Here is a 26,871-nt window from a genome sequence, read left to right as displayed (position 1 = left end):
TTCTGGCTCTGATGAAAGGTTCCTTATGTGTAACATTGACCCTGTTTTCCCCACATTTGTTACCTGACCAGTGGGGATGCTTCAGGATTTATATTTTATATTACAATATAGGGTACCAACCCTGCTCAGCTAAAAATCACTGGAAAACAGAAAATGTTGGAAACAGCAAATAGAGAAGGGGAAAAGTAGTTGACATTTCATGTCAAAGAATTGTGGAATAGTGAAAATAAGTTAGCATTAAATTGCAGAAAAGCTTGAGGAGAGCTGGACAAGACAAAAAGAATTTTGCTGATGAGATGTGATCAGAGTTGTCATTGAGATAAGTCGTGTAGTATGGCTAGTCAAAGGGTTAATGGGACCATGTAGAGGAAGGGAAATGAAACGAAAGTCTATCAGGTAACAAACCTGGCCAAAAGGATGGACAGAAAATCTACCGGAGCTTGGACATGAATAAACCAATAGAGACAGACCGAGATTTCAAAATCCATTCTCCATTCCTCACTCTCTCCCCACATTAATTTCTCCTACCTGCAGAATGAATGGCACAACTTGCAGCCAACCTGCCTCACAGACAGATGCCGGCAACATAACTGTACTGCAATGTTACCTCAGCACATTTGCCTACAAAAAGCAGATCAGACCAAATCTGGGGAAGTTCTGCAGAACCCGTCAGTTCCCAATCAACAGTGAAATTGTGGAAGGTGCTGGCAGATCTAACAGCACTGCTAGTACATCATAGACCCTGCTCACTAAAGCTTAATTGAGGTTTAATCAGAAAAGCCTGCTCCAGACTTCATTTGGCTTTGGTCCAAACTAAACAACATTGTTGGATACAACACACACAACGTGCTGGAAGAACACAGTAGGTCAGGCAGGGTCAACGGGAAAGAGAAAACAGTCAACGTTTTGGCCCAAAACCATTCTCCCAGACTGAGAGGCAAAGGGGGAGGTGTCTGAGTTAAATTGTGGAGGGAGGGAAAGAGGCCAGCTGGAAGGTGATAGATGAAGGCAGGTGAATGGGAAAGGTCAAGGCCTGGAAAAGAAACAATATGATAAAAGAGGAGAGTGGACAATAAGAGAAAGGGAAGGGAGGGGGAGGCAGCTGAGAAGGAGAAAAAGTTCAGAGTGAGGAATAGATGGGGGCGGGGAGGGGAGTTTTGTTCACAGGAAGGAGAAATTGATATTCATACCATCAAGTTGGACAGTACCCAGATGGAATAGAAGGTGTTGCTCCTCCACCCTGAGGATGGCCTCATCTTGGCACAAGAGCAGGCCATGGATCAACACATCAGCATGGGAATGGGAAATGGAATTAAAATGTTTGGCCACTGGGAAGTCCCACTTGTGGCAGATGGTGTGGAGGTGCTCGATGACGTGGACCCCAATTTCTGATGGGTCTCACCAATGTAGAGGAGGCCGCATTGGGAGCACCAGACACAGCAGATTCACAGGTGAACTGTTGCCTCCCCTGGAGGGAGCCTTTGGGGCCTGAGTGGAAGTGAGGGAGCAGGTGTATGGGCTGGTGTAGCACTCTGGCCACTTGCAGGGATAAGCAACAGGAGGGAGATGTGGGGAGGGACAAATGGACAAGGGAATCACAGAGGAGCGATCCCTATGGAAAGCATGGGGAGGGGGACATAAGATATGTTTAGCGGTAGGGTTACTTTGGAGATGGTGAAAGTTGCAGAGGATAATGTGTCGGATGTGGGGGCTCATGGAGTGGTAGGACAAGTGGGACATTATGATTGATGGGAAGATGGGGTGAGTGCAGATGTACAGGAAATAGGGGAGATGTGGATGAGGGCAACACAAATAGCAGAGGGAGAGAACCCCCATTCGTTAAAGAAGGAGGACAGCTCTGATGATGTGGAATGGAAAAAATGAGAACAGACGTGGTGGAGGCAAAGAAACTGATAAAAGGAAATAGCATTTTTACAGGAGACAGGGTAGAAAGAAATATAGTCCAGGTAACCTTGGGAATCAGTAGATTTATAAAATATGTCACTTAACCAGACCCACAATATCCCCCTCAGTGCAATTTCCTGGACCAGCTGTCTTAGGATCACAAGAACATGGGAGAGTGGGGCTACAGGTATTTCAATCCTGTCTCACCAATTAATGCATTATGGCTGGTCTCCATTATCCTTTTGAACCTTTCCTTTCTACACTCCATTTCTGAATCTAGCAAAATTTTATCTACGTTCACTTTAAGTACATCTCCAGAAGAGATGGCTTCCACATGCACTGTGTAGGGAACTGCAGACAGCAGCCTCATCACTGACCTTCCTTCCGTCAGAAATGAGATGTGCAATGACATCTGCAGATTGTTTACTAAATGCTCCTTCCTAAAAGAGCCAGCCATTGCCTACCTGCAGCAAGACCCAGACAATATTCCTACAGAGGTTGATAAGAGGCAATTCTCAGCCAAGTCACGAAAGTACCAGTATAAACACCTCCAAAAGGAGAAAGTCTAACAATCTACCTTTCACTTTGAACAATGTTGTTATCAGTGAGTCATCCACCATCAACATCTCGAGTGATGATCTTTGAACAGAAATGTTACTGGACCAGACACATGACTGAGGGATAAGTTGGAGTTCAGGTATCCAGTGTCGAGTGGATCATCTCCTGATTTATCAGCATCCTGAGCATATCCTTCCTGCATAAGGTGACCACATGGCAATAAAGACTACACAGTGAGTGGTGGCATTGACAGTGATTCCAGTGCCCCATCAATATGGGATATGATTGCACATTCCCTGGACTACAAGATTGCACAGTAAATGGTAAATGTCTATGCTGTTAAACTTCTCTCCCTGACATATCTTTTTCATTTTATGAATATTTACAGCCCTAAGTAACAGAGAACAATTCATTACCTGGCTCTTAAATTCAATTTGTTTATAAAGATCTTTTCTGAACTTCAGTACTGAATGGTCCAACTCCATATAATTCTGACTTTTTCGTGAGAGGAAGTATTTAAACTTCGTCATGTGTTACTCCTGTGAATCATTTGATATCAAAGGTTCAATTCTTTTGTAGAAATGAGCAGATTGACAAACCAACTCACCTCTGACCGGTGGATGTGCAAACACTGTAGTGCTGCCCATCCTGACTCATCCTTGCCACTCTCAGACAGATCGTGCATCAGGATTGGACCGAATGGGGCCAGGCCTCCCACCGTCTCCCCGCAGTGACACAGAGGTCCAGACATGGAACCAGTTTTGGTTTTCAGGGAGGTTATAGTCATAGAGTCATAGAAAAGTACAGCACAGAAACAGGCACTTCAGCCCATCTGATCTGTGCTGAGTCATTTAAACTGCTAACTCCCATACCTACATGGGGAACATAGCCCTCCATACCCCTACCATCCATGTACTTATCCAAACTTTTCTTAAACGTTGAAATCGAGCTCGCAGGCATCATTTGTGCTGGCAGCTCATTTAACACTCAGGTTGATAAGTTTCATGCTGTTTACATTTGTGAAATTAAAAGAGTTGATTAAATGGAGCTAATTCTTCTCATAAAAGCCTATAGATGTATGTAATTGTGCAATTGTTATCTAGACTGAATATATTTATTTTGTGAGATTTTCATACTTGTAAGTTATACTTTTAATTGTTTTGCTTCATATTTGTGATTGTCAGAGAAACTGTTAAACAGTTCAAGCTCACTGCCGTCTTTGACACCAGGTTTCAGATATCATAAAATTACTCAGGCAGGGAGCAAAATATTATTTAGTGGCCTAAGAAACAATTAAAAGTATTTTCATCCAGAGAACTGGAAGCATTCTCATTCAAGAAACACGTTAGTTAATCGAATAATGAGTAATTAGTAATACATGAACTGGAAACCTATATTACAAGAGGGAAGAATTGGAGTCAATGTCCCTTCACCAAATTCTCAGCAACATATCTAATGCTTAAATGCCACTGTGCATCTATTCTGGAGAAATATTAACATTAGTACCCACTTTCTACCTGATGTACTTACAACTGGGAGATTGCCAAATCAGTGCTGTTAGGTTGGTATCTTGGCCTTGGGTTCTGCTTTTCTATCTCCGAGGCCAAATGTTGTTGTGTGAAACAACCCTGGGTAAAAATCAAGGACACCAACTGATGCTCTGGGCCTGCATCTTGAATGTTGCTCCCACCAGGAAAGCACTTACTGCTTTGGGTGCAGGGGTCAACATAAAGAAGATTGACAACAAAATACTCCCCACCTCCTTCAGTTGAATAATCAGTCAGCAGCTCACCGTGAGTTAATTGCCCCATCACTGGGGTCCATCCCCAACCCCAGAGTCCTCAAAGTGTACTCTTGCCATCGAGAATATTCAGATCTTGTGGAAATTTAATAGCCAACACGAGGCACGGGCTATGTTCCCATGGGATGCTGCCCTATTAGTAACCATCTCTGTCCCTGCTGCAACCTCATCCATTTGGGGATTATAAGGAAAATCAACAGTTTTTATCAATAAAATCCAGTCTCTCACAAACAAAGCCCTTCACCCGGAGGATGTTAATGATTCCCACCTTGTGCTTCTGTTGAGTTCAGTGCTGAACATCTCCCAGCTCGTGGACCTCCCATGTTCATGAATTTGAAAATTATTCAAAATCCCTTAAACATTAATCACACGATTAGCAAGTTCTTGAAATTCAAAAACATTTAAAGTTATTTAAATTCATACAGTTAACTCAAACTGTATGCATTGAACTTTACCTCTCAAGATGAACAGTCATTGAACCTCTACAAGGTCTAACCTGCTGCAGGTTCGCTGGAGCCTTTCCTGCTGTTGCTGCTGGGAAAATGTGGGAAGTTGGTGAACGACTGCTGGATGCCATGAGGGTGAAAGTTTGGAGCCGAGTGGGAATGACACAGCTGAGGGCATCAGTGAGCTCAAGGCTTAGAGAAATGTAGTCACAGAGTAACACAAAATAGAAATGTGCTCTTCAGTCATCTCCTCCTTGCCGGCTATGGAGCCGACAAACTTGTCCCATTTTCCATATTTGGCTCATATTGTTCTGAAGCTCTCCAATCCATGTACTTACACAACGGTCTTTTTAAAGATTCTGGCTCAGGTGGTCAAACAGGGGAGAATTAACGTCCAGTCACTGTGAAAGTTCTTGGCTTTCCTGAACAAGGTTTGTTCCAGTCCCTGGTCCTTGATCCCACCCCCCAACTCCCCATGACAATTTCCCTCCTCTCCTCCACCCATTCCATCTGCCCATTACCCAAATACCCATCCTACTGTGTCCCATCATCCCACTCTTCCTGTTTCCCTGCCCACCTCCCACTGTGGTTCCATGCTCCAGGTTCCTGTCCCATCGGACTCCACTAGCTGCAGACCTGCGTCACCTCCACCTCTCACCTCCCAGCCTCTCTCCTCTCCCATTCTCCTGCCAACATTCCTCAGCTGGATCCACCTCTCACCTCCCGGCCTCTCTCCTCTCCCATTCTCCTGTCAATTTTCCTCAGCTGGATCCACCTATCACCTCCCAGCCTCTCTCCTGTCCCATTCTCCTGTCAACATTCCTCAGCTGGATCCACCTATCACCACCCAGCCTCTCTCCTCTCCCATTCTCCTGTCAACATTCCTCAGCTGGATCCACCTCTCACCTCCCAGCCTCTCTCCTCTCCCATTCTCCTGTCAACATTCCTCAGCTGGATCCACCTATCACTTCCGAGCTTTAGCTCCTCCACTTCCCCTCACCTCGTTATATTGGCACGTTTTGTCTAATCACTAACTGTAAAGGAAATCATTACTGTGAAGGAAATCTATCTCTCTCCTTACTGCAGGCTGTGTTTCCTCTGTTCCTGCTTTATGGAATTTGCTTTGCTCCGAGTCATAGAGATTCATAGATAGAGAGTGAAACAAGCCATCCGACCCACCTATTCTGTGCTGAACCTGTGCCTAGCCCAATGATCTGCTCCCGAACCATGGCCCTCCCGTTCTTGTACTAATATAAACTTCTTTTAATTGCTGAATCGAGCGTGCATCCACCTCTTACACTGTATCACTTCCGCTTTTTTGCGTGTACAGCGTGGCCGAAGGTGCATGCGAGCTGGCGAAAAGTCCACCTGAAGAAATTACAGTACTGAGACGGTGTGTTGATTGGTGCTGTAGTTCCGGATAGTGCAAAGAAAACAGGAACAGAAAGTGAAAGCCAGCGTTTTTCGCTCTTCGGGCACCATTTTAGTTGGTCACTGTGAACTCAGAGAGTCCTTGGACATGGAAGATCACCTGTCTTGTGCTGTGTGTCATAATCTGTTTCAAGATCCTGTCTTAATCGACTGTGATCACAGCTTCTGCCGATCCTGTATTACTCAGTACTGGAAGCGACCCGGAACAGCGGCCTGTCCCATATGCAGAAGAGAGACTTCCTCCAAAATTCTGAGGCCAAATCGCACCCTCGCCGGCATTGTAGAGTCGTTTGCAAAACGGGAGACATCTCAGCAGGAATGCAGCCGCCACAAGGAGACCCTGACCCTGTTTTGTCAGACCGACAAGCAGCCCCTCTGTGTGCTCTGTCAGCATTCAAAGAATCATCGTGGCCACGAGCTGTTGGTGCTGGAAGAGGCCGTGCAGGAGTTCAAGGTGAGCAAACTGTGAAAATCAAAACATCCAAACGTGTCAGTTTTATCTCCAGAGTCCGAACTTTAGATAATGTGTTTCTGTTTAAAGGCGTACAACGTTATTCGGAACGCAGAAAGATGAACAGGGTCCAGAACACACAAAGTGCTGCTGGAACTCAGAAAGTCAGGCAGCAACTCAAGGGGAATAAAGTGTTGACTGAGACCTTTAATCGGGACTAGAAAGACAGGAGCAGAAGCCAGAATGGGACCGAAACATCGATTGTATTTCCCTCTGTAGATGGCGCCGGACCTGCTGAATTCCTCCATTTTTTTGTGTGTCGGAATTTTAACTAATTCGAGTTCAAATTGCAAGAGGTCCCTGAAACATTGATGTTTTCCAATCAACCCCTTGTAATTCTTTCTGCAATGTGCCCAATATTTAAAAAAATACAACTCATCCTATCTGGGGTGAGCCCAGCCACCCAGAAGGCTTCCGGTGAGCCAACACACACCATAAGATATAGGAGCAGAATTAGGCAATTTGACCCATCGAGTCTGCTCCACCGCTTCCTCATGACTGATGCAATTTTCCTCTCATACCCAGTCTCCTGCCTTCTCCCATATCCCTTCATGCCCTGATCAATCAAGAATCTATCTGCCTTTGCCTCAAACATACTTTAAGAATGCCTCCATAGCTGCTTGTGGCAACGAATTCCATAGATTCACCACTCTGTGGCGAAACAAATTCCTGCTCATCTCTGTTCTACAAGGACACCCCTCTATTCTGAGGCTGTGTCCTCTGGTCTTAGACTTTTCCAAAATAGGAAACATCCTCTCCACATCCATGTACTCTCTCTTCCCATCTGCCCTGGGGCAGAGATGTCCTCAGATGTGGAGCAGGCGGTCATCCCAGACAGACCCCATAGTCCACTGCCTCTATCCTGCACCATGGGAGATGAACCTTATTATCTAGGTCCACTGAGTTTGTATATTCTCAACTTGACCATGTGGGTTTCCTTCACGTGCTCTGGTTTTCTCACTTGGTAGGTTAATTGTCCATTGTAAATTGTCCCATGATCAGGCTGGTGTTAACTAGGGGTCTCAAAGGGCCAGAAGGGCCCAATTCACTCCATATCTCTATAAAGTAAAAAAAAAATCTGTAAACACCCTCTGTCACCTTCTACTTACCAAGAGATACTGGGGAAATGTTCAGAGACGTTCCTACAGAGTCTGACCTTGGTTACACTGGTGAACACTGATGCAACAGTGGGGTGATGCTTCAGGTTAAACTGCTAGATGACCTACCAAAAACAGATTTTAGTCACACAAAGTACTCTGATGGAAAGCGAAACAATGATGGAAAAGATTCCACTCTGTCTGCGTTGTCTGGTAGTTGTTGCACAGTGGCCAGGAACATTCAAAGAATTCGTGCTTCTTCTACTTTCCTGCCAGTGCCGGTAAGGAATTTGTACGTTCTCCCTGTGACTGCGTGTGTTTCTTTTAGATGCTCCAGTTTCTTCCCACAATCCAAAGACATACGGGTTGGACTTAATTATAAATTGTCCCACGATTAGGCTACCAATAAATTGGGGGATTGATGGGCAATGTGGCTCGAAGGGCCAGAAGGGTCTACCTACACTGAATCTCAATAAATTACTTCATTAATTAGTTAAATGGGCATGGAAACACATCATCCTTGACACCAAGTAGTGGCCTGACAAGAAGAGGATATGTATTCACTGGAACAAAACTGGTAAATGATGACTAAACCTTCCCACAAAATGCTGGAGGAACTCAGCAGGCCAGGCAGCTTCAAGGAAAGGAGTACAGTGGACATTTCGGGCTGAAACTCTTTAGCACAATTATCCTGCCTTCAGTCCTCCAACATTTTGCGCGTGTTGCTCGGATTTCCAGCATTTGCAGTTTATCTCTTGTTTTTGACTAAACCTTCCCATCAATTGGCCCAATACCAGTTCAACCAGTTCAGCAAGTAGGCTCTATGTGACCCTTCCTTGGAATGTCATCTGCGTTTTAACAGTGTGCAATCTTACTGCTGTAATTTTCATGCTATGTAGGGTGATTACATTGACTCTTAATCTCCCTGAGCAACACAATCCCTTGTGTTTTCATCTCCCTAATGAAACCAACACAGTCTCGCACATTAAGCTTATGCATTCCACAAGAATTATTCTCTCAGTTGCTGGAATTCTGGACTCTTCCTGAACAAGTCTGGGAAACCTAGCATGCCAAACTTCAAAGAATAAAGATTCTTGAAGATTCTTGGCTCAGAATGTCGACTGTTTACTCTTTTGTGTAAATGCTGCCTGACCTGCTCAGTTCCTCCAGCAGTGTGTGTGTGTGTGTGTGTGTGTGTGTGTGTGTGTTGCTTTGGATTTCCAGCATCTGCAGATTTTCTCACGTTTGTGGTTCAAATAATTTTTTCAAACATTCATAACTGATGTGTCACTCATTCAATACATTATGTAACTCCCTGTGAATAACTCAACCTCATATCATTAATGCTCTACTGTTCTGCAGAGTGGAGTTTGTATTCAGGTGCCAACAAATTCACACTGATCTGCAAAATTCTTTTCAGAATGATCTGAAACTCTTGCTTCACTGTGTTGAGTCCTGAAATGACCATGCATCGTATAGTCCGTACTAAGCATAAACTATTTAAAGATTTCAAATGATTTATAGAAATTCCCTTGATAATTGCAAAACCTGATTCTACTAATGAAAGTTTTGTGCACATGGTGTCTTGTACTTTGAACACCAAACACAAATCAGAAAATAATTAACAACCCAGGACATTTGCATGTGTTGAGTCAAGACTGTTGCAGATACATACTGTATCAGTGAATCCATTTGTGAGGGTTCTGAGAGCCTCCCTCATGCAGAAGGCTCCCTTGTCAGGGATCTCACTGCACCAGATAGGCTGAGGGAAATCAGTTGAATGCTTGGGGGGCAAACATCGATGTGATCTAGATGCATCTTAACATTTTCCTCAGCTCGGTAAACCACATGGACTTCCCATCCCAGAGACACAACTCACCAAACTGCAGGTGTTTCAGCAATTGAACTACAATCTTGAGAAAGAATGTCCTACACATCCCACACTTGTTAACAAATTCCCCCAGTTCTCGTGAAATGTCCTTCTGATTGAAAGCTGTGAGTTGGCTGCTGGCTGTGTGCCTGGAGACCCGAGTTCTTTGGGCGCAGAGCTCCGAAGAAGCGATGCAACAGGCTTTTAACACCATAAATCGGCGAGTTGTTTGTTATGTCTCCCCTCTCGCTGTGAAATGGGAAGACCTGTTTTTTCCCTGATTAGGGAGAGAGAGAGAGAGAGCCTGTGGTGTGTTGAATGACCAGGTGAACAAGTAGTCTTTAGGGTACTGCAATTCTGTGTCTTTATTGAAGGTTTGCTGCTGCTTTTTATATATACTTCATTTTCAATATTTTCAAAAAAAAATGAAATCAACAAGAACATACCAGCTCAGATATGTGTAAGAATGAAATAAGCAAAAAAAAGGGATATAACCTTAGAGGGATGCCTATTGTACAAAGTGCTCAAACATACTAAACATTAAATCCCAAATGAGGGCCGTGAGAAATCAGCTGGGGGGAAATTGTTCATCCACCCCCAGCCTCGTTCATATAGGCAAGACATGGATCCCAGACAGCCGATTTTTTAAAAATTGAATTGGTTCTCAAGAACCTAAGTTTCTCCATCTGTATGACTGAGATCATGTCAGCCATCCATCTCCGAAAGGAATGGGGAGAGGGTGATTTCCATTCCCTCAAGGTAAGTCTTTTGGTGACAGTCATCCCCAGCATCAGAGACTGTTGTATGACTGTAGAGAAACAAACAGTAGATTGCAAGCAGCCAAAGGTGGCGAGGCCAGCTTCCAAGGGGAAGGATCTTTTATAGGCCTTTGAGTACCAGGTAAGTATGTTGGACCAAAATCTACTCAGTCATGGGCAAAACCAAAAGTGTGTAACAACGTGGCCTCCGTCCCTTGGGATCTACCACACGTTGGCGAGAGAGAAGGGTAAATCCTGTGCAATCTAAGTTTAGAGTAGTGGAGAAGGTGGACAAATTTAACTGGATCAGTTGGTGTCTGATGGTAACAGAGCAAACCTGTATCATAGACAAACTCTTCTCCCAGGCAGCTTCAGATAATTCAATGCCTAATTCCTCTCTCCAGGCATCTCTAATCTTCACAATAGATGCTACAGTGCAATTGTCAAACAAAAGTACAAACTTAGAAACGAGATGCTTGGAGTCACGAGGGTTCTTTTAAATATCAAAAAATATATGCTTCCCTGGAAGGATTTCAAAATTACAAATCTTAGATTGAATGTAGTGTCTAATTTGTACGTAATGAAAAAAGTGCGAATGAGGCAGCTCAAGTTTCTCTTTCAGCAGAGTAAATGTTGCAAACCGTCCCTCTATGTACAGGTCTTCAATAGAAACTAGACCCTTTCCCTCCAAGCATGGTAGGTTTTATCTGACCATGAGGGTAGTAAGGAGTGATTGAAACAGATTGGTGTTTGTACAGAGGTCTCTGGTAAATTCAGAACACTCCTAATCTGATTTAGAATTCTGATGGAATTTTTCAAAATAAAACTCAAACATTTTGAAGTCCCAGGCTTTTCTAACTTGGAGAACAGCATGGCTGGCAAGGAGGGATTGACAACAGAGTTAGACTCCTTACATAGCCACAAGGGAGCCCCAGGGGCTAGGTTATGCAGAGCCACCTGTTGCCAAAATATTAAAGCCCTAGCGTTGACAGCCCAATAATAGTGTCTGAATACAGGTAGTTCCAGCCCTCCTTCAGACTTGGGCTTTTGTAAATGAATTTTCGAAATCCTGTGATTCTTATAATTCCAGATATAAGACAAAATTATGGAGTCCAATTCTTTAAAGAAGGCTGATGTAAGAAAAATGGGGAGATTTTGACAAAGGTAGAGAAACCTAGGAAGGAAAACCATTTTAATTAAATTTATACAACCAATCATGGACAGAGATAGGGTTTTCCAACTTCTTATATTCTGTTTAAGTTTTGAAATAAACTCCACAAAGTTTAATTTAAACATTAATTTAAGATCTTTGCGGATTGCCAAGCCAAGATAAGTAAAGTGATCTTTAACTACTTTGCATGGGGCACTTTCCAAAAAACCCTGAGTGTCGACGTTGGAGAGGGACACAAGGTCACTTTTTGTCCAATTGATTTGAGTATCCCGATAGTCTGCCAAAAGAGGTGATTAAATCTAGAAGAAGGGAGACTGACTTTTCTGAGTTTTGTAAGTAGAGTATCACATCTTTGACATATAAACTAATAAGTGTTTCAATACCTCCCACTTTCAAACCCGCAATATTTGGGTGACTTCTTATTTTTAGGTCAAGGGGATCTACCGCAATGGCAAAAAGGGCCAGTGAGAGAGGGCACCCCTTCTGGACTGAACGGTGTAGGGGAAACAGAGTTGAATTGTCACCATTGGTTATAATAGAGCACATTGGGCTGGTGTATATCAGTTTTACCCAAGATACAAATGACTTGCCAAACCCAAACCTGTACCTGACTCAAACATGTAAGGCCACTCAATCTGGTCAAAAGCCTTCTGTGCATCAAGGGATAAAATTGCTGCCCCATTAGCTTTCCCATGATCAGCATACATAGTATTAAGGAGACATCTGACACTGGAAAAAGAGAACCTACCTGGGATAAATCCTGTCTGATCAGGATGAATGATAGATGACAAATGCTTATTTAACCAGTCAGCCAGTGTTTTACTAATTACCTTCCTATTGAAATTCTAGAGTGCAATGGGCCTATAGCTGGCCGAATCTGTTTCCTCTTTACCTTTCTTTAAAATGAGGGAAATGTTAGCCTCGTACAATGTTCTAGGCAAGGCTTTATCTCTCTTAGAGCAAGATATCATTCTGAGGAGAAGTGGGGCAAGGATATCACAACATTTCTTATAAAATTCACAGCCAAATCCATCTGGTCCAGCTGCCTTGCTGGAAGGAAGTGACTTAATGGCAGAATTTATTTCTTCCAATGTGAAGTCAGAATTTAGGTCCTCCCTAGAAGCGTCACTAAGTTTCAGCATTACAAGAGAATCAAATCAGATCAAGTCATTCAAATCAGATTGAGTGGCGTTGCATTTAGAAGTGTAGAGTTCACTGTAAAATTCTTTAAAACAGTCATTTACCTCCTTGGGGTTAGTTAACAGGGTACCAATCCTCGATCTAATGCAATGAATTGACCTTAAGGGCTGGGCGCCCCTGAGCTGCCGCGCCAGGAGCCCCCAAGGAAGTCCCCCATTTCGAAATGCTTTTGTTTTAATTTTAAGAGGAGGCTATTTATTTCACTGCACAAGATACAATTGTACTTATATTTAAGCATCATTATTTTATTATAATCTTCAGACGATTTCGAAGCCTGGTATGTCGCTTTGATGGTTGGGAGAGTATTCTAAATCTCTAATAATCACCCTTCTCTCTCCCTATTAGCAGCGGATTCATATGAAATTATATACCCACGAATTACAACTTTTAATGTCTCCCAGAGTGTGGAATCTGACACCTCGCACTTATCGTTAATTTCTATAAAATCTTTTAATCTGGTGGTGATATTATCTATAAACTCCTTATCAGTGAGTAGGGAGGGGTTAAAACGCCAGGAATAGATACGTTTGGAAAGGGAGGGATTTAGGGACGTTGTCAAGGGGCTATGGTCAGAAATTAATATATTATGATAATTTGTATTAGTAACACGAGAAATTAAATGAGTGTCAACGAAAAAATAGTCTATTCTACTATAAGATTTGTGAACATGAGAATAATAAGAATAGTCCTTGTCGGTGGGATGTTGAACTTGCCAGATACCTACTAAATTCCTAAATCTAATCAAATTCACATCTGCAGATAGAGATTTGAGATGCCTAAAAACTTTATCCCTGTTAACAACATGACCAAGCCCCTTAACACTCTATGAGACTATTGTAATATCTTTAACCCCCAGCTGCGTTCTACCGCAAGGCCTCTGCATATGAGAATAAAAAAGAGATTATTAGAGTTGAGCACAAACATAGGAAACAATGCAAAATGGTTGGCAGCCTCATAAAAACACAACATACACAAAAAATAACATGTCTGAGCCATAAACAAGAACAACACACACCCTAACCCACCATGTCTCCCTAAACCAGACACATAGTTCCCCATTTCCACCCCAAAAGGAGCTGCTGGGCAGGTAACTAACATGACACAATTATCATAAACCCCCCTCTCCAAGAAAATCTATAACACAAATTATGTAATACCGTTAAACAAACGCTATTAGGGCTGGGCAGAGTTATCCAATATCTGCACCTGAAGCTGGACATTCATGACACCAACTCAAATTTAACCATTACAATAACAGACATATTTCGAAGATTCTCTGCAATTAAATCCCAGTGCGGCATACAGCACTATAAAACTACATATAACCAGCAGGTCCCTCCCCTTATCCCAACATGCAAACCGGCACAACTATAAGCTGAATAAACAGTGTCAATACATCACCCCTTTTGCGTGAGTTATTCCTTTCCAATAATCGTGTTGCTTCCATAGGGTCATCGTATACTATAGCCGCTCTTCCATCTTGATGATAAATCTAGAGTCCAGCCGGATACCGCAGGCTGTGCTTGATTCCTCCATCACACAGAGTTTGCAGTACATCATGAAAGGCATGACGTTGAGTCATCACCTCTTTAGTATAGTCCGGGAGAAATTCAGAGTCCAGCAGAGGAGGACAAAGGGCTTAATTAGGAAAGGGAAAAAAGATTATGAGAGAAAGCTGGCAGGGAACATAAAAACTGACTGTAAAAGCTTTTATAGATATGTGAAAAGAAAAAGATTAGTTAAGATAAATGTAGGTCCCTTACAGTCAGAAACAGGTGAATTGATCATGGGGAACAAGGACATGGCAGAACAATTGAATAACTACTTCGGTTCTCTCTTCACTAGGGAGGACATAAATAATCTTCTGGAAATAGTAGAGTCTGAGGGTCTAGAGAGATGGAGGAGCTGAGGGAAATACATGTTAGTAGGGAAGTGGTGTTAGGTAAATTGAAGGGATTAAAGGCAGATAAATCCCCAGGGCCTGATGGTCTGCATCCCAGAGTGCTTAAGGAAGTCGCCCAAGAAATAGTGGATGCATTAATGATAATTTTTCAAAACTCTTTAGAGTCTGGATTAGTTCCTGAGGATTGGAGGATGGCTAATGTAACCCCGCTTTTAAAAAAGGAGTGAGAGAGAAACCGGGGAATTATAGACCGATAAGCCTGACATCGGTGGTGGGGAAAATGCTAGAGTCAGTTATCAAAGATGTGATAACAGCACATTTGGAAAGCGGTGAAATCATTGCACAAAGTCAGCATGGATTTGTGAAAGGAAAATCATGTCTGACGAATCTCATAGAATTTTTTGAGGATGTAACTAGTAGGGTGGATAGGGGAGAACCAGTGGATGTGGTATATTTGGATTTTCAAAAGGCTTTTGACAAGGTCCCACACAGGAGATTAGTGTGTAAACTTAAAGCACGTGGTATTGGGGGTATGGTATTGATATGGATAGAGAATTGGTTGGCAGACAGGAAGCAAAGAGTGGGAATAAACGGGACCTTTTCAGAATGGCAGGCAGTGACTAGTGAGGTACTGCAAGGCTCAGTGCTGGGACCCCAGTTGTTTACAATATATATTAATGACTTAAACGAGGGAATTAAATGCAGCATCTCCAAGTTTGCGGATGACATGAAGCTGGGCAGCAGTGTTAACTGTGAAGAGGATGCTAAGAGGATGCAGGGTGACTTGGATAGGTTAGGTGAGTGGGCAAATTCATGGCAGATGCAATTTAATGTGGATAAATGTGAGGTTATCCACTTTGGTGGCAAGAACAGGAAAACAGATTATTATCTGAATGGTGGCCGATTAGGAAAAGGGGAGGTGCAACGAGACCTGGGTGTCATTGTACACCAGTCATTGAAAGCGGGCATGCAGGTACAACAGGCGGTGAAAAAGGTGAATGGTATGCTGGCATTCATAGCAAGAGGATTCGAGTACAGGCGCAGGGAGGTACTACTGCAGTTGTACAAGGCCTCGGTGAGACCACACCTGGAGTATTGCGTGCAGATTTGGTCCCCTAATCTGAGGAAAGACATCCTTGCCATAGAGGGAGTACAAAGAAGGTTCACCAGATTGATTCCTGGGATGGCAGGACTTTCATATGATGAAAGACTGGATCGACTAGGCTTGTACTCTCTGGAATTTAGAAGATTGAGGGAGGATGTGATTGAAATGTATAAAATCCTAAAGGGATTGGACAGGCTAGATGCAGGAAGATTGTTCCCGATGTTGGGGAAGTCCAGAACGAGGGGTCACAGTTTGCGGATAAAGGGGAAGCCTTTTAGGACCGAGATGAGGAAAAACTTCTTCACACAGAGAGTGGTGAATCTGTGGAATTCTCTGCCACAGGAAACAGTTGAGGCCAGTTCATTGGCTATATTTAAGAGGGAGTTAGATATGGCCCTTGTGGCTAAAGGGATCAGGGGGTATGGAGAGAAGGCAGGTACAGGGTTCTCAGTTGGATGATCAGCCATGATCGTACTGAATGGCGGTGCAGGCTCGAAGGGCCGAATGGCCTACTCCTGCACCTATTTTTTATGTTTCTATCAAGACTTTGTTTCCCTTGTACCCCATGGGTTGTAGTCTGCTGCAGCGCAAGATCAGCTCTTTCACTTGAAAGTGATGGATACGTGCCAAGATGGTGCGCGGCTTAGCGCAATCAGCCGGATTCAGCTGGAGAGAGCGATGTGCACGATCGACTTTAACCGGGTACGAGAAATGCTCTTCCTCAAGCAACTTGGGAATCAGTCTGGAAACAAATTCAGGATGTATATTGTAAATCTAATCTAATCTAAATACGTTTCTCTGACATTAAATGTACCCATTGAAATGTCCTTCTGTTAGAACGATAGGCAGATAGATAGATAGATTGTTAGGTGCAAACATAGAATCACATGAAATCATTGAAACAGACTTACTGGGTCATAAACTCAGAGACTGAGTATTTCCAACATCTACAGTCCATTTCAGATTTCCAGCTTCGTTTTTTTTTAATCCTCTTTTTGAATCAGGAGGAGGCATTGATCAGATCCCACCCTCATGACACCAGCTTATAGGATCAGAGGTGATTGTACTGTTGTCTCAATCCAATTCCTGTCATCCCCAGGAACCCTTCATCCTTTTGCTTCACAAGAAGATACCTCCACATTCAGGGCCATTTTCACTGGAAGGGAGTTCCAACCATTTATTACTTTCTAAGGGAATGAAAAGTAACCTTTTAGGAGTGGCTAGTGCCTTATTTTTGAATATGACCCTAAATTCAAGGTTCTGTCACAGGAATAGACATCTCCACATCCACTCTGCCATTACCCTTCAGGATCTTGTATCTGTCAGTCATGTGTGGTACAGTGGTACTGGAGCTGTAGTTCCAGAGACCCATTTTCTGTCTGTGTGGAGTTTCATATTCTGTCTGTGACACTGGGAGTTTCCACCAGGTGCTCCAGTTTCTTTCCACATCACAAAGACATGCAGGATATTGGTTTAATTGGCCTCTGTAAATTGTTTGTGGTGTGTAGCTGAGGATAAGGCTGGTTGGGTGGAATGCGAGGGCAATAAGGTGGGATTAGTACAGCTCGGAAGTGATAAAGCACCTATGTCCACGTTGAGACCGTAAATCTGATCAATTTCCCATGGGACAACCGCAAATTCCACATATTATTTCCATTAACTGAATTGATTGTAATGTTATTAATATCCTTCATCAATAATCTTATTTTAAAACATTACAATTAAATACCATTCTACATGGAGTGAGTTCAGAGTTATAATCTCTGGATTTAAATTCCAAATAAATAATCTTGAACGCCACATAGAGAACGAAAAAACTGACACAGTCATGGTCTAATGATGATATCTTACAACCCAGCTGATACCCATCATAATCCTATTGCTGGTCGTGCCTTTCACTATCGGGCACTTAAACTCTGTCATTGCATTTCTGTCGTTCTTCCTGTGAGCGCATCCTTAAAAACTCTTTTCCCAATGGTTTGTTCCCAGATATTGTTAATTCTGTGGTTGAAATATTAGGGGAGATAGTTTCACTTTATTGTGCACATACTTCTCACTTTAAATGAAATGTTTATACTGCTTTATTTAAGAGAATGAAACCTTTCTGAGAATCTCTGTTAATAAAGTATTTAGTTTTCAGACCTCCAGAGACACCAAATTGTAAAAGGAAACTGATCTCTTGCAGGAAGAACTGAAAACCTCACTGAAGCCAATTCTGGACAAGAAAGAGGAATGTGCTGCTGTAAAAAGTGATTATGAGAAAACATTAAAGCATATTCAGGTACATAATAATATCACATTGTTCCATAAGCTGCAATCACATTTTGTTTTGCTTTGAAACTCTAACTGCGAGTGAATAATTCAGTCAACATAATTATCCCTCACTGACCTCCTGTACTGGTAAATCCTGAGAAAACTAATATGCCTCCCCCTTAACCTTAGTTAGAGCCTCCTGTTCAGAGTAAGTTGTTGCCTGGCTCCCAGTAGTGAGATGTCACTGATTCTGGTAACAACACAATGTCTGTCAGTGCTCAAACTCCCTCTTATTTTCCAAAGGACCAAGGAGAAATGGCAGAGAAACAGATTAAAGCAGAGTTTGAAACACTGCATCAGTTTCTCCGTGACCAAGAAAGGATCGCGCTGGAAGATCTCAAACTGGAGAGAGAGAGAAACTGCCTGGAGATGAAGGGAAAGATCAAGGATGCAACAGAAGTCATCTCATCACTTTCAGACACCATTCAGGACATTGAAGAAGGGCTGAAGGAAGAGGACAGCATCAAATTTTTAACAGTACCTTGACCTGATTTTATTCTCTCCATTCTTTTGTTCGCACTGCTATTAAGATCAAACAGTTTGCCATTCAACCGTAATCTATTATTACTCTAATGGTATGGAGTCAGGCCGTTCCTCTCATCAGTCCCACAGCGATGTTTACTAGCATTACCAGCCCCTGACACCCATTACTACATGATCCAGCTTCATTCTCACCTCAAAACTTCACAGTTTGAAAACCCTCTCTTACTCTGTATCTGTTTCAAACTTGACTACCCATTCTTTTACTTCAGCTAATTATCTGAATTTGACCAAGTGATCCCTTCCCTTTGAATACTCTGTTTCACCATATAGTCAGCTAATACATATTGTGGATTCACATGTTTGGTGAAATAATGAGATGAGATGATAATAATTAGATGTTATGGTAATGTAAGCGGGATGGTTGGTGGTCACTTGGTGCCAGATGAAATTTAATGCTGAGAAAGAGGACATGTTGGACTTCACCAGGAAGAGGAAACTGTACCACTAGAGATCACAGTGCTAAATTTGGTACACCAAGAGAGCCATCTGAAAATACATGCCCATTGGTCACTAATATAAAATGCACTAACCCCTGTAATATTCACATTCATTACCAAAATAGGTAGATGTCACCTTATACTACCTTGAGATTGATTTGTGCCATTTGTTTCACTAATTCTGGTGCCCAGTAGCATAAGTATTCCTCCTAGTTCCAAAATCTCGACCCTGCTTGTTGCTGTGAAATTATGGCAATGTGAAGAACGTAGAACAGAACCGCACAGGAACAGCCCTTTGTCACAACCACAGATTCGGCAATTGCACTCGTGAACATGCAGGTGTCAGCTAATTATTATTTCATTGTGATAGTATTTAACTCCATTCATTCCGTCCTGGTGTTTGTTGAGACTTAGACATAGCTATTATGCATTCCGTCTTGCCTGAGAAATTGTACTGTCGTGTCAACTGACTCTGAAGACTAGCGGTATTCGTTTCATTCTTAGTTGTTCTTTTCAGCCGCAGTGTAGGCTTCGTTTTCAATTTGGGTGTTTAGTCAACGGCCCTGTTTATTGTTTTCCTTTTACCTTTAACATTGTTCGCATTGAAGTCTGTGAAATATCGATCTGATCAGCGTCTCTCACTTCTCACTTGGGCCATGTCTGCACTGGGTGATACCCTTTGTCCCATGATGTTTTTGTTGAACATGATACCATATTAATCTGAACCCCTCCTTCATGTACCTGGACCACACTCCTCCTGTTTATTCACGTCTAGCTAAAAGTCTCTAAACCACCATTATCTACATCCAGCAGCACCCCTTGCAGCAAATTCCAGGTATCCACCACTCTCTGTGTGAAACCTTTGCCCAGTATCTCTCCTTTAAACTTTCCGCTACTACCTGAAGTCTTGTCCTCTCCTATTTTAAATTTCATACCCTCTTATCCAGGCAGCATCCTGATGAACCTCACATGCATCCTTTCCAATGCCTGTGCATCATTCCTGTAATGAGTGATAAGAATAGCACATAGTTTATCAAGTTAACTTCATTCAGAAACAACAGCAACGTTCTCAATCACAGAACATTTACAGTGAAACTCCAGTGACTGCTATCCAGTCTCTCCCTACTCACTGGTCTCAGACCAGGAGATTGACCATAACTGTGCAGTGTGGAAGAATGTTCTGATTGTTCTGAGAGTGAGTAGTAAATCCAAGAGGGAACGCAGGACAAATGTCTCCTGACTGAGCCAGTTTTCTGTTTTAACCACCCTGTGGTGCCTCCAGTTTTTAATCCTGTCAGTTCTGATGTGCAGTGAGCGCGTACTCTTCCTCGTGTTGTGGGATATCCGTCTGTAGAATCACAGAATCAGAATCCAGTTTAGTATCACTGGCAATTGTCATTAAAAATGTGTTGCTTGCAGCAGCAGTGCATTCTAATACAAAGTTTAAAAATTAGAGATATATGAAAAGTAAATAATTAGTGAAAAAGAGAGGGAAAAAGGAGAACAATAGTGAGATAGTGTACACGGGTTCAATGTCCATTCAGAATTCTGGTGTCAGAAGGGAAGAAGCTGTTCCTAAAACGATGCGTGCGTGTCTTCAGTCTCCTGTACCTCCTCCTTGATGGCCGCAGTGAGAAGAGGTGATGTGGATCCTTTATGACAGATGAGGTCTCACTTTTTGAAGATCTCCTCGATGCTGGGGAGACTGGTGCCCATGATGGGGCTGGCTGGGTTTGCAACATTTTGCATATTTTTCTGATCCTGTGCAGTAGCCCCTCTATACCAGATGGTGATGCAACCAGTTAAGTTGCTCTCCACAGTACTTTTGAAGAAATTTGTGAGTCTTTGGTGACAAACCAAATCTCCTCTAACTCTGAATGAAATGTAGTCACAAACATGCCTTGTTTGTAACTGCATCACCATATTGGGCCCAGGATAGGATCTTAGAGATGTTGTCTCCCAGGAACATTTCTATTACTTTGTGATTGAAATCTTATCTCTACATAAATATTAATACTTGTTTTTATTCCACAGAAATTTTCAGAAACTCAGAAAAGGTATAACTTACTTCCTGTGTTGATATGAGTTGAAATTTCTATTTCTAACATGGTTTAACCCCCAAGCAATGGATCACTACTGACATTGTCATCTCTTCCAGAGCAAAGCGACCTGTGCCAGAGATGCAGAAGGTTTACCCTTTAATAAATGTGGGGAAGCATGTTGGCTCCCTGCAGTACAGAGTGTGGAAGAAGATGCTGACTGTCATCAATGCAGGTGGGGTGGAGACTTCGTGATGCAGCTCTTAAACCTCTCATTGATTTGATTTTGATTGATATTTTTACCAATTTACAGCATTACTTCACTTGTAGCTTTTAACAAATAAATCCCCCAGGCCAGAAATCTCATTGCAGCATGAGGGAGCAGATGTGGGGAACGCTGACCTGGTGATGTCTGTTGGCCTTGTGGCAGTCTGTCGAATGTTGGTTATTTGAACATGGCTCGTCCATGCCTGTGTTATTTCCTGTTGGCAGTGAAGACTTAGTAGGTGGGCATGGCCTGATAAGAAATGTGAAGGTCAAGAGGCAGAGACTTCACTTGAGAATGACTGACATTCTGCATCTATCTGTTCCCAGTTCTAGTCATCCTCGACCCCAGTGATCATTTCAAAGGAGAAATGACAGGATTCTTGAGAAGTTTCAGATAAAAGTAGGTATGAGTGGTGTGTGTGACTGCATGTTCCAAGATTCAGGACAAACACAAGAAACTGATCTCTGGTCTCTTGTGCTTTCAGTTTCTGTGATTTACACCCTCCTCCACCATCTCCACCGCCATGCACCAACATTCACCATCCATTTGCAGTCATTTGGCATTAAAGAGGCTATGTCTGTTGCTTTTTCAAATGTGCCTGTTTCCACCTATATCACACCTTGTCACTTCCTGATGTCTGTACAAGGCAAACACTCATTGCTGTTAAATGAGGAAAACTGCGGATGGTCACATTTCCTTCCCCAAATTAACCCCACCACTGTACGGAAGGAGGGTTCCCTCTCACCAGGGCTGATGACCAAGGTGGTTTCTTTACCATGGAATTGAGTGCAGTTCCACAGAACGCTCTGAGAGCATCTCCAGTTAGTTTTGGGGAAATGAGAATTTGGAAAGGGCTCTTTAATGGAATGCAGTCAGCTGTGAGGTGTGATGTCAAAGGGGCGTCAAATCTTTTACAATCTATATGAATGATTTGTTGCGACAGTGGGATGCAAAGTATCCAAGTCTGCTGATGAAACAGACAGAATTCCCATTGTGGGCTGTGAGAAAGATGCAGAGGGATGTCAGGATGACGGACAGTTGACATTGCAGGTCTGGAGCTTTCAGCAGGACAGAAGGATAGAGGGAATGGAGGGTGGTGACCTGTGTTGAGAGATGTGGGGAAGGGCTGGATCAAGAGGTATCAATGCCACTGGGGGTGCATGTGTACAGCTGTCCTTTGAGCACTCTCCAACTCAGACACGGCCTTTCCGTGTTGCACATGACCTCACACAGAGCCTCTGGTCTTTCCGCGCACGCTCTCTGCCTTTCACTCTCACCCAGCTGCATCTGGTAGGAACGTGCTCTCCTTTACCTGTTGTGCAGGTGGGGAGCAGACCGGTCATCGGTCTGTCTCTGTGTTTAGATCTTTGGATCCCTACTGATTCCAGAGCCGCCAATGTGCTGTTGGGAGGGTGGTGAGTGAGACTGACTGACATTCTGTGTCCATCTGTTCCCAGCTCCGGTCGTCCTTGACCCCAACACAGCCAGTCCGTATCTTCTGCTGTCCGATGATCTGAGAACCGTGAGGTACACCGGGAAATGGAGGGATCTTCCCAACAACACACAGAGGTTTGATCCCTGTGTGTCTGTCCTGGGATCAGAAGGATTCACATCAGGAAGACATTCCTGGGAGGTGGACGTGGGGAATAAGACTAACTGGGACTTCGGCATAGCCAAGGATTCCATCAACAGGAAGGGGAAAATCATCCTGAATCCGGATAATGGATATTGGGTGGTGGCACTGAGAAATGGGACAGAGTACTCGGCCTGTACTCAGCCATGGAAACGCCTAGCGCTGAGTGTTCACCCGAGAAAGATCCGGATCTGCCTGGATTATGAAGGAAGGAAAGTGTCCTTTCATGATGTGGATAACCAGTCCCACATCTACACTTTCATTGCTACATTTACTGGGAAACTATACCCTTACTTCTGTCCAAGTCTTAATTCTGATGGCAAGAATTCTGACCCACTGATAATCAGTCACCACAGAGTAACAATCCAGGAGGATTAAGATCCAACCTGGGAATAAAACAGTAGCTGGCATCGGGTAAAACACTCCCAGACATTATATCGATAGGGAGCCCTCACAGGAAGCCCAGAGAGAATTGGAAGTCTGCAATGAGTAGCTAATAATCTGCCCCAGGACTCAGCGGGACAGTGTGGGGATCTGGCAGTGGTGCAGGTTCTGGGAAACCTCACTGACATCAACAGGGAGAGTCTGGAAAACCAGGAGCAGAAATCCCAGCTGTATTGCACAGTCTGTGGCTTCATTCAGGTTATTTGTTCATACGCTGACCACAGAACTGTTGGTGATTCGAGACCATCCAACCCCCCATTGACATTAAAATGAAGGCAGCATATTCCTGCAGATTATATCCTTGGGATTCACAACAATTGTCTAAGTAGAACTGAACGAGAGGGACTGCAGGGTTATCAGGAATGTTGAGGGTGTTTATACTCTTTTTCAAAAGACATGATTGATGAGGTGACATAATTCTGTGCTACAAGGTTCCCTGAACAATGAATTAGATTTTTTGAAGCATCTAGGGGGTTGGTCGGCCCAACAAGACCATGCCAGCTCTCTGCAGGAGTGAAGGAATCAGTCCTGTTCCCTGGGTGTTTCTAGGTGATCCTGAATTTTTCTACACTTTCAAGCAGACACATTGCACTCTTTAACATCTGCGGCAGTCTCAGTTCCTGGCCCACTTTAGGCAGCCAGGTCCGTATCCCAGCCATTGGCTGTATGAGAAATCCTTTCTACGTGTCTTCTACTCACAAATCTGAATTTTCAAACTTTTAGAGAGCAGGAATGAAGCCACCATCACAGCAGCTGTAACTGGTGCAGTTTCCACCACAAAGACAATCACCACAACTCTGGTCTGTGGTGGAGGCTGTCATTAGAGCAGACCCAATGTGTTGGAACTTCTCTCAACTAACTCTCCAATTCTGTAAAGTCATTTGGATCTTGTTGGGTATTTCCTCTCTGTTCCCCATAACAACGTGGATCAAAATTCATGCAATGCAACCCTGTGTGCATTAAAATATGGAGTCAATCACAGAAAAAGGCCCTTTGGCTCACAATGCCCATGCCATCCGTGATCTCAAGTTAAACTGTACATCTGCCTGTATTCTCCATTCCTATATCCCTCCTCCTCTCTCTCTTCATTCATTTGAGCCTTCATTCCTCTATTCCTCCATCTCTCCTTACTCTGATCCTCAGTTTCTCTGTCTCTCTGTTCTATCCCTCCATTTGTCTGATCTTCTGCTCCTCTATCTCTCCATTTCGCTATCCATTACCCTAACCTTCCATTCCTCTATGTATCTGTTCCTCTGACCCTCCTTTCCCTGAATCTCTCCTTTCATCTGAATCCCTCCATCCCATTATCTCTCTATACCTCCATATCTCCATTCCTCAACCTATCTGTTCCTTTTCTATTCAGGATCTTGTCGAAATGTATCTTAAACCTTGATGTGGCATCTGTGTCCACTAAATCCCCTGGCACGTTCCAATGACTTGACCCCCTTAGACCTGTTCATAAGAGGATTCCAATGTCTCACATGACCCTCTGTGAGATGTAATCCCACTTCACTTCTGACGTAAATAGGCAATTCCTGATCATGAAACTAGAACCCCCTGGTTTCCGATTGCCCTCGAGAGACAATGTTTACTCAGCATCTCCTCTTTTTTAGGTTCTGCAGAGTCTTATATATTTCAGAAATGTCATCTCCCGCTTTAATAATCCCAAAAAGTATCAGTGTACGTAGCTTGACAATTCCTCATAAAGTAGCACTCCATCCTAGGAAACAACCCAGAGGGCATCCTTTGCATTATCCACTTCTCTGCTCTTCTATGTAACACTCATCAAATAGCCAGCACACTTACTGGTTCATCTTTACCCATCCTGTTTGTTGGATCCAAACAAAATGCTCCAAATCTTTTACAAAATTTTATTTTCATACTTTATATTGTGGGAATTGCGAACAATCTTCTGCTTGCTGCATTCACACACAAAATAAAACCACATCATGTTGTAAAATATGATTTATTATCTTTATTCTGGGAATCTTGAACAATTTGATTAAGGTTGTGACATTTTGCGTGTACCTTTCACTAGAGTGTTGCAATAAAGCTGAAGGTGATTACATCCTTGTTCTATGTGGTTGCTTCCTACTCAACAAGCATGCATTCAGATTATGTTTGGGGACACAAGACATTATTTGGCTCAGGCCCTGTATGTTCAACGGTTCAAACATTGATCTATTATCAAAGCATGTATCCATATACAACTCTGAAATTTGTAATCTCCAGCTAGCCACGAAAGAAAGAAAGAACAGGAATGACATTCAGAGAGAAACATCAAACCCACCCCCTGTACAATAAAAGAACAACATTGACCCCCCCCCCCCCAAAAAACCCCTGCTGCATACAAAAACAAGCAGGAACATCAGCCCCCAAAAAACAACCTCTCCCCCGCACAAAAAACTAACAGATCATCAACCCACAAACACCCTCCCCTCACTCAACAAAACAGAAAGGAACAGGTAATAAAAACATACATAAAACCAATAAGTCTGAAAAAGTCCACAGTCCAGAAACGCAATGGTCCAATCCATAAACACAGAACCACGATACTATCCTCATTGAGAGAGAGGGACACCACACGAGGCAGAGACCCTATCTGCCTACCACAGCGATAGGCCACTCACAGACTCCTTCTCCAGCAGTGATCAAAAGGCAGGCAGTCGACACCAAAACTCTTACTCCCTCACACCCCGCGTTCATCTCGATGTCTCAATCTTTCTTAACGCTTTAAACGGTGATTAACGTACACTTTGAATGGCAAAATGGAGTCGAAGTTGAACAGTTCTACAAAACTGACTCCAATATATTCTCAGGTTGTGATGGTGTCAGTTCATGTGATTTTTATTATAGAATTATAGAGAAGTACAGCACAGAAACAAGCCCTTCGACCCATCTAGTACCTGGTGAAACAATTTAAACTACCTTTACCCATTGACCGGCACCGGGACCATGGCCGTCCATTCCCCAGTCATCCATCACCTGATCCAAACTTCACTTAAACTGTCCGTAAGACCAGCGGACACTGCCCAGAACTGATGGACATTCTTTTCGAATGGAGATGAGGAGGGATTTCTTTAACCAGGGAGCGGCAAACCTGTTGAACTCTTTGCCACAGGCAACTGTGGAGGCCGAATCTTTATCTATATTTAAGTCAGAAGCTCATAGATTCTTGATTGGTCAGGACATGAATGGATACGGGGAGAAGGCAGGAGATCGGGGCCGAGAGGAAAATTGGGTCAGCCATGATGAAATGGTGGAGCAGACTCAATGGGCCAAATGGCCTAAACCTGCTCCTATAACTTATGGTCTCATGGTCTTAAATATTGATATCGAACTTTCCTACTTCTATCTTATCTATCCCTTTCAAAATTTTGTATGTTTCTATAAGATCCCCTCTCATTCTTCTGAATTCCAGGGAGTATAGTCCCAGGC

The 26,871-nt window shown here is 43.1% G+C and overlaps 1 protein-coding gene across 1 annotated transcript; it reads left to right on the top strand.

Moving 5' to 3' along the window:
• Positions 1-6,080: 6,080 nt before the first annotated feature.
• Positions 6,081-25,501, top strand: LOC140198296 (zinc-binding protein A33-like). The gene is made up of 6 exons (XM_072259361.1): positions 6,081-6,595; positions 17,942-18,037; positions 18,313-18,546; positions 21,084-21,106; positions 21,208-21,323; positions 22,814-25,501. Exons 1-6 carry the CDS (start codon positions 6,230-6,232, stop codon positions 23,365-23,367), a joined length of 1,389 nt encoding a protein of 462 aa, XP_072115462.1. The 5' UTR covers positions 6,081-6,229; the 3' UTR covers positions 23,368-25,501.
• The last annotated feature ends 1,370 nt before the right edge of the window (positions 25,502-26,871 follow it).

Source organism: Mobula birostris, chromosome 5, assembly GCF_030028105.1.
Source record: "Mobula birostris isolate sMobBir1 chromosome 5, sMobBir1.hap1, whole genome shotgun sequence".
Taxonomy (NCBI): Eukaryota; Metazoa; Chordata; class Chondrichthyes; order Myliobatiformes; family Myliobatidae; genus Mobula; species Mobula birostris.
This window is presented reverse-complemented; position numbering and strand designations above follow the sequence as displayed.